The 13270-nt window shown below is 42.7% G+C and overlaps 1 protein-coding gene across 11 annotated transcripts in view; it reads left to right on the plus strand.

The window, feature by feature from the left end:
• akna (AT-hook transcription factor) overlaps positions 1 to 13270 on the plus strand; it is a 153084-nt gene that overhangs the window by 12875 nt on the left and 126939 nt on the right. For 8 of the 11 annotated variants that reach the window (XM_069890189.1, XM_069890228.1, XM_069890220.1 and 5 more), the window contains exon 2: positions 6302 to 6798. The exons of 1 other annotated variant lie outside the window; for it this stretch is intronic. In XM_069890189.1, the coding sequence (XP_069746290.1) occupies positions 6459 to 6798 (340 nt within the window). In that variant the 5' untranslated portion in view covers positions 6302 to 6458. Of the gene's footprint in view, positions 1 to 6301; positions 6799 to 8052; positions 8093 to 13270 lie in introns of those variants that run through there. 2 more of the 11 variants (XM_069890198.1, XM_069890232.1) reach the window with 2 other exon arrangements.

Genomic DNA, 13270 nt, shown 5'->3' on the forward strand with positions numbered 1-13270 from the left:
CCTTGCCGAACTGGCATTTGGCCGCATTGACTGTGAGGCTGAAGTCTGCCAGCCAGGGCAAAGAGTGTGCAGAGATGGGCTTTGTGTTCGTCAAGGTTGTGACTGGCAATGAGAATATCGTCCAAGTAAATGAACACGAAGCTCAGGTCTTTTCCAACCACGTCCTTGAAGCGCTGGAACGTTTGGGCTGTGTTCTTTAGATCAAAGGGCATACACAGGAACTCGAAGAGGCCAAAAGGGTTGATAATGGCTATCTTACCAATGTCGTCTGGATGCATCGGGATCTGATGGTATCCCCGCACGAGGTCCACTTTGGAGAAGACCCATGCGCCGTGGAGGTTGGCAGAGAAATCCTGTATGTGGCGCAACAGGTATCTGTCGGGGGTGCTTTCGTCGTTCAACCAACAGTAGTCCCCGCACGGTCTCCAGCCCCCAGACAATTTCAGGACCATATGGAGTGGCGATGCTCAGGCGCTGTTTGAGCACCGGACGATTCCCAGTATCTGGAGCCTGGAGAACTCCTCCTTTGCCTGATGGAGCTTTTCAGGTGGCAGCCATCTGGGTCTAGCATGCAGCGGGGGGCCCTGTGTGGCGATGTGGTGGAAGACCCCATGTTGGAGCAGGGCGGTGTTTAACCGTGGCTCTAAGATGGCGGGGAATTCGTAGAGGATCTCGTCGAACTCATCCCTGGCGGTGGCTACGGCAGTGATTTCGGGTCTGTAGGCTTCTGCTATGTCCAGTCGGGTGGAGTGGAGCGTTTGGGCATTGACCAGCCTTTTGCCCTTCATGTCAACCAGTAGGCCGTTAGCTCTGAGGAAGTCGGCCCCTAACAGCGCGGTGCCCACGGAGGCTAGGACAAACTTCCAGTGGAACTTCTTCCCAATCTGGATCTGTGACCTGCGGGGCCGTGGGTCCTGATGATGGAGCCTTTGGCCGCCCGCAGGGTTAGTCCTCGATACCGGGTGCGAGTCTCTAAGGCTGTGGGGGGAAGGATGCTGAGCTCAGCCTATGTGTCCACCAGGAATTGGCAGCCGGTGGATCTGTCTGTCACATGAAGGAGGCTGTTTGTGTGGCCAGCCGTCGCAGCCATTATCAGTGGCTGGCCTGGTCATTTTCCTGAAGCGCGCAGGACTGGCGGCACTTATGGGCTGGTGGTAGAAACACCTGGTCAACTGGCCCTCTTCTGGCTTGGTCTTGGGAGCAGCTTGTGGTTGGCTGGCTCCTGGACATGCCACCTAGTTGAGGGCTGTCTCGTTCTCCCTCTTCGTGCGCCAAAGGGCATCCGCACGGGCTGCTGCTCTACTCGGGTCTTCATCTGTGAGGAGCAGCTGGGTGTCCTCCAGTATCAGTTCCAAGAATATCTGGCGGAAGAGAAAACAAGGCTTGTGCTCTTCCACCAGGTCCAGCATTTTGTCCATCAGCGCCGACGGACTCGGTTCCCAAGCCCATCTAGGTGAAGGAGCCTGGAAGCCCGTTGCTGAGGAGTTCACTCGAAAGTTCCAAGCAGCAGGTCTTTGAGGGCAGTGTACTTGCCCATAGCCGGGGGGGTGGTGGATGATGCCGTCCACCCTCGCTGCCGTATCTTGGTCTAGAGCTCTCCCAACATGTTAGAACATCATGGCATCTGAGGAGATGTTGTGGAGTTGAAATTGTGTTTCCGCCTGCCCGAACCACATTCTCGGTTGGTGGGTCCAAAAGGGGGGAAGCTTGATGGAGGCAGCATTAACCTCTGCTGAATCCATGATGTTTTGAGTCCAGAAAAACATCTGGGCTCGTCGGGGTCACCATTGTGCCGGTGTGAGCAGTGGAAGAAACACAGCCACCAACCCTGGCAGGACGGAAGTGGTATGGGAATGTGCAGGAGGCCAAGTTGTGTGTTTGTGGTGGGTCACCAGTGCCAACATTGAATCTGGTGTATTATGTAAATAGCAGTTCTGACCTGGAGCAATCGTCAACAGTAATTGGGGAAAAGTGGCAGAATTTGTACTTAGGACATTCTTGGGCACCTGAATGGACTTCACAAGGTTGAACCTCTGTGACCACATTTAATACAGGGTCTTACAAGTAACATTGAGATGATTGCTAATTTATTTTTTTTATCATCGAATTAAAACAACTGTGCTGAGTCTTCAAGCTTGGAGGGTAAGGAGCTCGTGGACCTTTTTATCTTCCCAATTTGTAGGTTTTACAAACGTGACTCTTGGAGTTTGCCAAGGAGGAATAACGGAAGAATTCAGCCACTGAAGTTGGAATTCGAGGGCCAAACCCATCGGGACCATTGCCTGAAGACGGCGCACAAAATCAGTGAACCAGTGCAGACTCGAAAGGCCAACATGGCCTGTTTCCGCTCCGTAAATGTTTATATGGTTATATGTTGAGAGTCGTTAACGACTGTTTTTATTCAGATTCAGCACATCCCTATAAGGGCAACATGAACTCAGTCACCTGGTGCATTGTGACATCATAATCGCTGCCCAGGGTGTGCGCTGGAAGGGATGCTGGGGTCAGAGAGAAACCTCTGACGATGCCATTTCTCCATGGCTGCCCTGCCACGTGGCGATACAAGCGGGGCTGGTTCGCCATGAGGATGTACGCCGCCACACTTCCCACATTTCATGCGATCGTGCCAGTGATCTGATTTGCTGTAACTGTCTGGCCAAGTTGCATCTCTGATGGTTCAAGAAATGACTGAGTGCTAGAAATGAGCTATATCCTCATCATAAACTGACCAAAGCCAAGACAAATAGTCTTCAGTTTCAATTGATTAGAGGGCAGAGTGTGGCAGTAGAAGGGTGGTGAGAAGGTATTGGTGAGAGAATGCTTCAGCAATACTGCCAGCTTTGGTGAATGCAGGGCTACAACCCACTATTTCAGGTTTTTAATGGAGGACCAAGAGTCAAGTAGCCACTCCTTTGCCATGAACTGATGATAGGTTAAGATTATTAATGAGGCATTTAACCTCTGAGTTCACTAACATTGCAAGTTCTACGAGTTTTTGTGACTCCCAGCCCTCAGAAATCCCAGTTGTAACCTGCCGACAGGTGTGTCCCACTACTATTTCAGTCAATGAATACCAATCATGGCTCACTGACGAGTGAAGGAGGATCTGATGGGAGCAGCAACAGCTCTAACTAAAATAATGAGGGGGAAACTTCGTGAAAAGCTGCAGAATAGGACAATATTATTAAAAAGATTCAATGAAGCAAAACAAACTCTCGTCCTGTTTATCTGAGCGGAGTTCTGCATCCATTTGTGAACACTGGTGGACAATTAGACCAGGAACAGGAGGAAGAGGCCCCAAGGTCATCTCCTTCCTGATCCAGTGAAGCCAGCATGTGAGGCACTAAAGTCAAAATGGAAGCATTTGTAAATGTGTTCAGCCACACGTGAGGACCTGTCTCAGCTTCTTCCTGAGATCGCACCATGCCTCAGGCCAGTCTCTGTGAATACAAAGTCCATAGAACTAATTCACATCTGGGCTGTAGCAGAGACAATTTGCACTCTCAAACTAGCTGTACCTCCAACCAAAAATGATAAAGGACAATCTGATGCTAGATACTGGCTGCTGAGACGAGCATCTCCTGACACCCGAAGCCTTTCCATTGAATGTAAAGCACAAATTAGGTGCATGATGAAGTACTCTTTACCTCAGTGGTTCTCAACCTTTTTCTTTCCACCCATATACCACTTTAAGTATTCCCTATGACATAGGTGTTCTGTGATTAGTAAGGGATTGCTTATGTGGGTGGAAAGAAAAAGGTTGCAAACAACTGTTTCAATTGTACGTCATTGACTCGTTATGTGCTCGGTTCCATAACTCCAAAGGAGTTATGGAAACTCCACTGACAATTTTTCTCAAGCATAATATTTCAGTAACAATTAGGTCTAGAGGTGTGGTTCTCAACTTCCCTTCCCACTCACATCCCACCTTAAGCATCCGATGGCAGAGGGATTACTTAAAGTGGGATGTGAGTGGAAAGTAAAATGTTGAGAACCACTGCTTCACCTCTTTGGGTGCGAACAGCTTCAACATCCCTTGTGAAATTTTATACCATCCAGGACAATGCAGCTTATTTGATTGGCATCCATACAGCATCCTAAACTGTATGGTGACTGCACTACCGCAGAATGGCCCACAGTTACTCATCCAGGCTCCTTTGACAGCATCTCCCAGATCTCTGACCTCCACCACCAAGAAGGACTAGGGCAGCATTCCCATGAGATCACCATCTACTGGTTCCCTCTCAGCACCACTGTAGGAGCATATTCACTGGAAGGACTCCAGTGAAGATGATGGCTCACTACCATCTTCTCAAGGGCTATTAGAGATGGTTAACAAACGATAGCCTTATCGCTTATAGCCAGATCTCAGCAATAGATGTTAAATATAGATGAAGATTGTTAAGAGAATTTAGTGAGTGATTGTGGAACTTCGGCCTCCCAACATACAATGGCCAGGAATCACATAACACCATTCTGTAATGCTGCTTAGGGAAAGGAACCTCAGGTCCTGCTCCTGTGGACATTCCTCTCCATCTCTGCAGCTGACTGAATGACAGCCGGTATCCCAGACTAAAAAGAAACATCAGCACCAAGACATGTTCATGGCCATTTTAACATTCGTTTATCACCGCCTTTTTAAAAGAATTCAGGGTCAGGAAGACGTAATGATTTCCCTGAGTTTACAAACAGCACCCATAGCTCTCCGTTAATCAGACATTTATAATGTTCTGCGGCACGAACTGAGTGCTCTGGAGGATGGAATGGTTTGTGGAACGCTGTGGCCTCAGTCTTGCATTCCTGGGAATTCTGAAATTGCACATCTGAAAAGCTGAGCTGCACACCGACTTTACTACGACAACTCTAGTCTCCAGCTTGGGACCAGAACAGGACACATGCAAAACAAACAAATAAAAACACAAAATTCTGGGAACACTCAGGTCAGGCAGTGACTGTGGAGAGAGAAACGAGTTAATGTTCCATCAAGGTATTTCTATTGTAGATTAACATTATCTGCAGCCTTTGGCTTTTCAACAGAAGAGGCTATGGGTCTTCCTTTGATCTGATTGATCCCAATCTCTATCTAGTTCCTGAGAGGGGTCTGATGTGCCATGTCCAGGATAAGACTCATAAATGCTATCAGCACTCAACAGGTCAGGCAGCATCTCAGAGAGAAACAGCTAATGCTTCAGTTTAACAACCTTTCTTTGTGTAAATGTGGAGTATGGATGTTGTACAGTTAAGCACCTTAGAAAATTAACTTGCAAGATGAAACCATCTGGATAATGTGAGCTGTCAATTTGCCAAGGGCTTGCCAGCACCTTCATTCTGATTTATTTTGAAGTGGTGAGTGTGAGATTGTCTAACGAGGCCCAGCCCCTTTCCCTCAACAAATGACTGCATTCTCGTTATATTCTTCTCTCAGGCAAATGCCACTTTATGACATTCCATTAAGCACAGTCTGCCTATAATATGAGCAGGCATGGTGTTGTATGTCGCCATGGAGAAATTATTTTGTTTGCGTGAATTCTTCTTTGACCACTGGCTGAGTTTAGTACTGCTGACATCTATAGACAAGAAGAGGCATAAAATGTGTATAGTAAAGCAGTTCTCTGATAGATATCTGCATGCAATTTCCAGATCTCCTTTCAAACCAAGTCGCCTGGTACCCCAATTAACTAGAATTCAACTTGACTGAAGTTTCAAAAAGGCTTGCTTGGGGAAGCTGAACAATGAGCTAGTAAATTGTACAGGAAGGAAAATACATTGTATGTAGTGGTCAGCACCACACTATTACAATGCCAGGCACTGAGTTTCAAATCCACTGTTGTCTGTAAGGAGTTTGAATTCTCCCTGTGTCTGCATGGGTTTCCTCCCACATTCCAAAAATGTGGTTAATTGGTCACGTGGGTGTATTGGGCAGCTCTGGCCCTTGGGCCAGAAGGGCCTGTTGCCATACTGTATCTCTAGGCTGTAAATTGAACCTGAGTGGGGGTGTCCAATTCTTTCCATCATGTCCAAAATTGATTTCTTTTGCTTCATGTGTGGGCAGGGACAGATCATTCATTGCTAAACTCTGTGTGCTGATCAGCCCCGAAGTTCAAGAGTAATAAGGAGAGAGGAGTGATTGCATTTGTGAACTGTCACGTGCCCTGTGCGTGTTGTAGCTGTGCTGTGGGCTTCGCTGCTGATGCTCAGTTCACGTAACTCTAAGTGACAAGCTGACAGAATGGATCAGCCTTCTTTCTGTTGCTTCCTTTTCCTGGGTGCCTTGATACATTCTATTATTGTTTCATATTAGCAGGTGGGAGTGCTAACTCATTAAAGAGGCAACAATCTGAGCAAAGAGCAAAAGCTGCCTGATCCCGAGCAGGGACAGAATGGAGACTTGCATGGACATTGCCATCAGCTCACGCAGGCCTATTGTCATCGTGTAGCAGTGAGCCAGAGGGAACAGGATGTCAGCAGCCGAAACACAAGCAGCAAACATAGACCTGGGTTCTCAAACCGATTCAGAAGATGAAGACATTTTCAGTCAGATGGATGAGAATGGGATAATAGGAATGGAGAAAGTCGATGAATATTACAGGAAGTACCATCCAAGACTGGAAGGCGGTTTGGAAACTGTGGAGGAATATGCAGACATGATGGACATGGACAAAGACTCGAATCGGAGAGGCCCAATACTTGCCCAGGTCTCTGTGGATGACGAAAGCTTCAACATCAGTGAGTTACAGGATTCTGATGTTGCTCTTTCATCCCTGTCTGAAGAGGAGCCAAGTATCAACCATCTTCTGTGTAAGTAGTTCACTGCCTTGCATGTCTCTAAACTGATTTACGCTGCAGTGTTAACTGCACTTAGGTTGATTATTGATTGTTGGAGTCTTGTGATACAAGGGAGGCACAGATTCAACAAATGTTCATTCCAAGGTGAAATGGTTTGCATGTTTCTGTTTCAATGTGAAGAATCAGATAAGTTTGACAAGAGGCATCCTATTGCATGTATTTATCTCTTGTTATTTTATGTTCACGTAAGGAAGGGCAGTAGGTTATTTCGATTTTATTAATCTCTCCAGTCAATTATTTATCATACTTTGGCTTCAGATGTTTCAGTCAAGGTCCAGTCTTCTATATTCCCAACTAGAGGCTAGATATGACCCTCTAATGTGGAAGTACAGCTGGGTCATAATAGAAGTGACTCCTTGTCCCTCCCACATCACCACTCTGGTGGGAGGCAGAATTGAAGCATATGGATGAATCTTTCCCCTCTCTTTTTTAAAATGATCAGAATTTATTGTCATGAACAAGTCACAAAATTCAGTGTTAGGGTCATTGCTCATAAGTTATCTACTGAGTCCACAGTGAGCTGCTAACTTCAAGAAATAAAGTCCCGGATCCTTCTCCAGAACCTGTCGGGAGGATGAAAATCGTATCAGGATAAGCCAGTAAAGCACTTGAAATTATTATTTCTCATCTTTTCTTAAGACCCAGTGAAAAGCTATATGGTCCGTACAGCCTCTGCCTGTTCTGTGAATACTGTTCCTCTCCTCCCCCCACCTCTACCCCCACCCACCTAGCTCAGTGTAACCAATCCTACCCACCCACCCTCATTCAGGATAATTTACAGCAACCCATTATTAACCTATCAACAGATGTGTTCTGCACAATACTGTTGCTGCAAAATGATGCACATTCATGGCAATAAACTTGATTTATTTCTATATGGATGGGAGGGGGTGTGGAGAGATTTGGTCTGGGTGTACGTTAGTGGGATGAGGCAGAATAAAAGAACTGTTTCCGTACTGTAGTGCTCTATGATTCTAAGGCTGAGCGAATGCTCTAAGAGGAACATTTGATCACGTTGTGTGATTGTGTCTTCAAGCTGTCCCATTGCAGCTTATCTTATCCCTGACCTCGCTCAAAGTGGCTGGGAACACTTAGAGAATAAGCAATGCCGATGTAAACTCTTAATCAAGGCAACAGTAATTGCCTAATGTTGTTAATTAACATTTTTCTTTTAACCAAAAGGACAGTTTCAAGAACATGGAGTCTTAAACGGCATGGAGGATGTATTTCAGCTCAGAAAATGAAGGTGAATCAGTTGAGCACTGAGAGGCAGCAAGGAAGTGAAAACATTGCTGGGAAATTTCTAGCGATCCTCAAACTCTTCAACAACAAACTCAATCAGGGACCCATTTATGGACTCTTACTTTTGCACTTTATTTTTCCCTCTCTCTGTAGTGCAGTTTGTTTGCATTTCTTTATTTGTTTACAAGTGTATGTTGAGTATTTTATTGTACTACCAATTAGTGGTAATTCTGCATCGCCAGCAGGCAACAGAACAAAAGAACATGTGTTGGGAGGTTGTGGCCCCTATAAACTGCCCAAGGATCAGGTGGGAGAGAAAATAGCCTCTGAATGGAAATTATTTAAAAAAAAATTAGTTCTTTATATTAATTCATTTTTGTGTTTGTTAACTTCAAATAGAATACAAACAGATGCTGTTTTAATGTAGACATTTTGCTTCCTCTGGGGGAAGAGGACCTTTCAATAGTTAATCAAATAGACTTTAGGATCAGATGCTGTCACAATGAACTGGTTTAATTCAAAAACATTGCTTCAACTTGCGTTGTTTCAGGACAAGGGAATACATTTGGCAGGGTCCAACACTCTCTTGTGGTCAAACAAAGAGATGATAATAGAGCGCTTGGAAAATTCAAGATAATAACCAAAGATAATTTCTGATTTGAATTGGTTGTTATTTATAGGAGTAACCGGTGGTTTAGGGAAAGAGGAATCAGATTTATTGTCAGAGTGCATACATGACATCACTTACAACCCTGAGATTCTGTTGCCTGCTGGCGAAGCGCAACTAATTGGTAGTGCAATAAAATACTCAATAATTACTGTTGCCTTGATTAAGAGTTTACATCGGCATTGCTTATTCTCTAAGTGCTCCCAGCCACTTTGAGTGAGGTCAGGGATAAGATAAGCTGCAATGGGACAGCTTGAAGACATAATCACATAACGTGACTGAATGTTCCTCTTAGAGCATTCACTCAGCCTTAGACTCATAAAGCACTACAGTACGGAAACAGTTCTTTTATTCTGCCTCATCTCACTAACATACACCCAGACCAAATCTCTCCACACCCCCTCCCATCCATATAGAAATAAATCGAGTTTATTGCCATGAATGTGCATCATTTTGCAGCAACAGTATTGTGCAGAACAAGGTGCAAAACTTGCTATAAATTACAATTCTCTAAATACAAGAATTTAAAAATAAATAACTAGAGCAAAAAAGAGAAAAAAAATGAGGTGGTGCCCACCAGTTCACTGTCCATTCGGAAATCTGATGGTGGAGGGTGTCGGACTCTGGCTTTACCTTTCTCTTAATTTAGTCTATGTGTGGTCTGAGTCCAGCGTGTTCTTTGAATGAAGTGATAGGAGAAGGTATTCGGTTCAACAGTCAATTTATTACACAGCACAAGAATAAAACTTAACAGAGCTCTGGGTCAGTCGTTAGTTCATAGGTCACCTGCACAGTGAGCTATTCCCCAAGACTGACCCCTATTGTCCAGTTGGCTCAGTTTATATAGATCAACCTTATCATACAGAACAAAAGTTGGCTTCCTTTGCTAGATTTCGTTATCATGCAGAACAAAAGTTGTCTTTCTTTGCTAGATCTTTTTGCATAAGGGTTATCACAAGTCATCTCCTGTTTTGCAGATATCTGGGGTGTAGCGCTCCCATCTTAATCCTCCAGGCCAGACTATCCTGTTGTTTTGATCAGAAATTAATTCATCCCCAGATATTTCTAATCACCATTCTGTCCCTGTCTGGCCAATTTCTGCTGTTCTCTTTAACACCTCCTCATGCCTTAATCTTCCTCCTAGACTGGTTTTCCATTCCCTTTGTTTCTTGCAGGCCATTCTTTGTTCTGGTCTGGCCTGTGTCTCCTGTGCTACTCACCACCTCCTTCAGTTGAGCATTCCTCCCAAATCGTTTTATGCATTTCCTCTCCCTGTATTTGGGAGCAGACAATTTTGTTCAGCCAACTTTGCTCCATGCTGTGATTGCCACTTAATCACATTCCTCTTTTTCCCTGACCCATGCAGTACATATAAACTTATTAATTAATCATTTCTTTCATAATGTTTTAACCCCTAGATTCCAACAAGGGGAAGGAGGAGCTCTTTTTGAATTGTTGAGTGTATGTCTTCAGGCTCTTTGATGAGAAAAGGCCATGGCCTGGGTGGTGAGGGACCCTGATGATAGAAACTGCTTTCTTGATGCATTGCCTCTTAAAGATGTCATTAATGGAGGAGTGACTACTACCCACGATGCCACTGACTATGTTCACAACCCTCTGCATCCTGTTCCTGTCCTGTGCATTTACACCTCCATACCAGACAGTGATGCAACCTATCAGAATACACCTGTAGAAATTTGCAAGAGTCTTTGGCGACATACCAAATCTCCTCAAACTCCAAGCAAAAAATAGACACTGGCAAACCACCTTCATAATTGCATCGAAATGGTGGCCCCAAGATAAGTCTTCAGATATGTTGACACACAGGAATCTTATCCTCTCTACTGCTGTCTCCTTGATGAGGACTGGTTTATGTTCTCTTGGCTTCCCCTTCCTTTTTTTTTTTTTTTTAAATTTTTTATTTTTCACACCATAAATCACAATAGCCATGATATACACTTTTTCTTTTCCACACATTTACAGTGACTTTTTCTCCCCCCCCCCCACTCCCTCCTCCCAAGCCACCCCCCCACCCCACCCCCTCTCATCCATTTTAGGTATACAATCTAGGTTGCATTAATTCAGTCAGACAATGTTATCATTCAACAAAAATACACCAGAAATTCTACTGAGTCCATTCTTTTCTTTTCTTCTCCTTCCATCAACTTAGGTAATGTTTGTTCCCGGTAGGTTTTCGCTATTGTATTTAATGTAAGGCTCCCATACTTGTTCGAATATTTCAATATTATTTCTTAAACTATATGTTATTTTTTCTAATGGAATACATTTATTCATTTCTATATACCATTGTTGTATTTTCAAATTATCTTCCAATTTCCAGGTTGACATAATACATTTTTTTGCTACGGCTAGGGCTATCTTGACAAATCTTTTTTGTGCATCTTCCAAGTCAGTTCCAATTTCTTTATTTTTTATGTTACTTAGGAGAAAGATCTCTGGATTCTTTGGTATATTGTTTTCTGTTATTTTATTTAATATCTGATTGAGATCATCCCAAAATTTTTCTACTCTCTCACATGTCCAGATTGCATGAATTGTTGTTCCCCTTTCTTTTTTACATCGAAAACATCTATCAGATACTGTTGGGTCCCATTTATTTAACTTTTGCGGTGTAATGTATAGTCTGTGTAACCAATTATATTGTATCATACGCAGCCTCGTATTTATTGTATTTCTCATCGTTCCAGAACATAATTTCTCCCATGTTTCCTTTTTTATCTTTATATTTAAATCTTGTTCCCATTTTTGTTTAGTTTTACCATTTGTTTCCTCATTCTCCTTTTCTTGCAGTTTGATATACATATTTGTTATAAATCTTTTGATTAACATTGTATCTGTAATCACATATTCAAGGTTACTTCCCTCTGGTAAACTCAAATTGCTTCCTAATTTATCTTTCAAGTAGGCTCTCAGTTGGTAATATGCCAGCGCTGTATCTCCAGTTATATTGTACTTATCTCTCATTTGTTCAATGGATAAGAATCTACTTCCTGAAAAACAATTTTCTATTCTTTTAATCCCTTTTTTTTCCCATTTTCTAAAGGAAAGGTTGTCTATTGTAAAAGGGAGTAGCTTATTTTGCGTCAATATTAGTTTTGGTATTTGATAATTTATTTTATTTCTTTCTACATGAATCTTCTTCCATATATTGAGGAGATGGTGTAATACTGGAGAAGTTCTATGTTGTACCAATTTTTCGTCCCATTTATATAATATGTGTTCAGGTATCTTTTCCCCTATTTTATCTAATTCAAGTCTCGTCCAGTCTGGTTTTTCCCTTGTTTGATAAAAATCTGATAGGTACCTTAATTGTGCGGCTCTATAATAATTTTTGAAGTTTGGCAATTGTAAGCCTCCTTGTTTATACCATTCTGTTAATTTATCTAGTGCTATCCTCGGTTTCCCCCCTCTCCATAAAAATCTCCTTATTATTTTCTTTAACTCTTTGAAGAATTTTTCTGTCAGTTGTATTGGCAATGCCTGAAATAAGTATAGTATCCTTGGAAAAATGTTCATTTTAATACAGTTTATCCTTCCTATCAGTGTTAGTGGTAGCTCTTTCCAATGCTCTAAATCGTCCTGTAATTTTTTCATTAGTGGATTGTAATTGAGTTTATATAATTGGCCTAGATTTTTGTTTATTTGCACACCTAGGTATCTTATTGCCTGCATTTGCCATCTGAATGGGGATTCCTCCTTAAATTTTGAGAAATCCGCGTTATTCATAGGCATTGCTTCACTTTTATTTACGTTTATCTTGTATCCCGACACTTCTCCATATTCCTTCAATTTCTTATATAGTTCTTTTATTGATAGTTCTGGTTCTGTTAAGTACACTATCACATCATCCGCAAATAGACTGATTTTATATTCCCTGTCTTTTATTTTTATTCCTTTTATATTATTATCTATTCTTATCGATTCTGCTAGTGGTTCTATAGCTAGCGCAAACAATAATGGTGATAGTGGGCATCCCTGCCGCGTTGACCTGCTTAAGTTAAATTGCTTTGATACATGTCCATTTACTGTCACTTTCGCTAACGGTCCCTCATATAATGCTTTAATCCAATTAATATACTTCTCCGGTAAACTGAATTTTTGCAATACTTTGAACAAGTAATTCCATTCTACTCTGTCGAAGGCCTTCTCTGCGTCTAAAGCAACTGCTACTGCCGGTGCTTTATTTCCTTCTACTGCATGAATTAAGTTAATAAATTTACAAATATTGTCTGTTGTGCGTCTTTTTTTGATAAATCCAGTTTGGTCTAAATTTACCATTTTCGGTACCTGTTCTGCTAATCTGTTTGCTAATAGTTTAGCTATTATCTTATAATCTGTGTTTAGCAGAGATATTGGTCTATATGACGCTGGTGAGAGTGGATCTTTCCCTTGTTTTAGTATCACTGTAATTATTGCTGTTTTACATGAATCTGGTAAGTTTTGTGTCTCATCAATCTGGTTGATTACATCCAGGAGGGGCGGTATTATTAGATC

The sequence above is a fragment of the Narcine bancroftii genome, chromosome 1, assembly GCF_036971445.1.
Source record: "Narcine bancroftii isolate sNarBan1 chromosome 1, sNarBan1.hap1, whole genome shotgun sequence".
NCBI classification, from domain to species: domain Eukaryota; kingdom Metazoa; phylum Chordata; class Chondrichthyes; order Torpediniformes; family Narcinidae; genus Narcine; species Narcine bancroftii.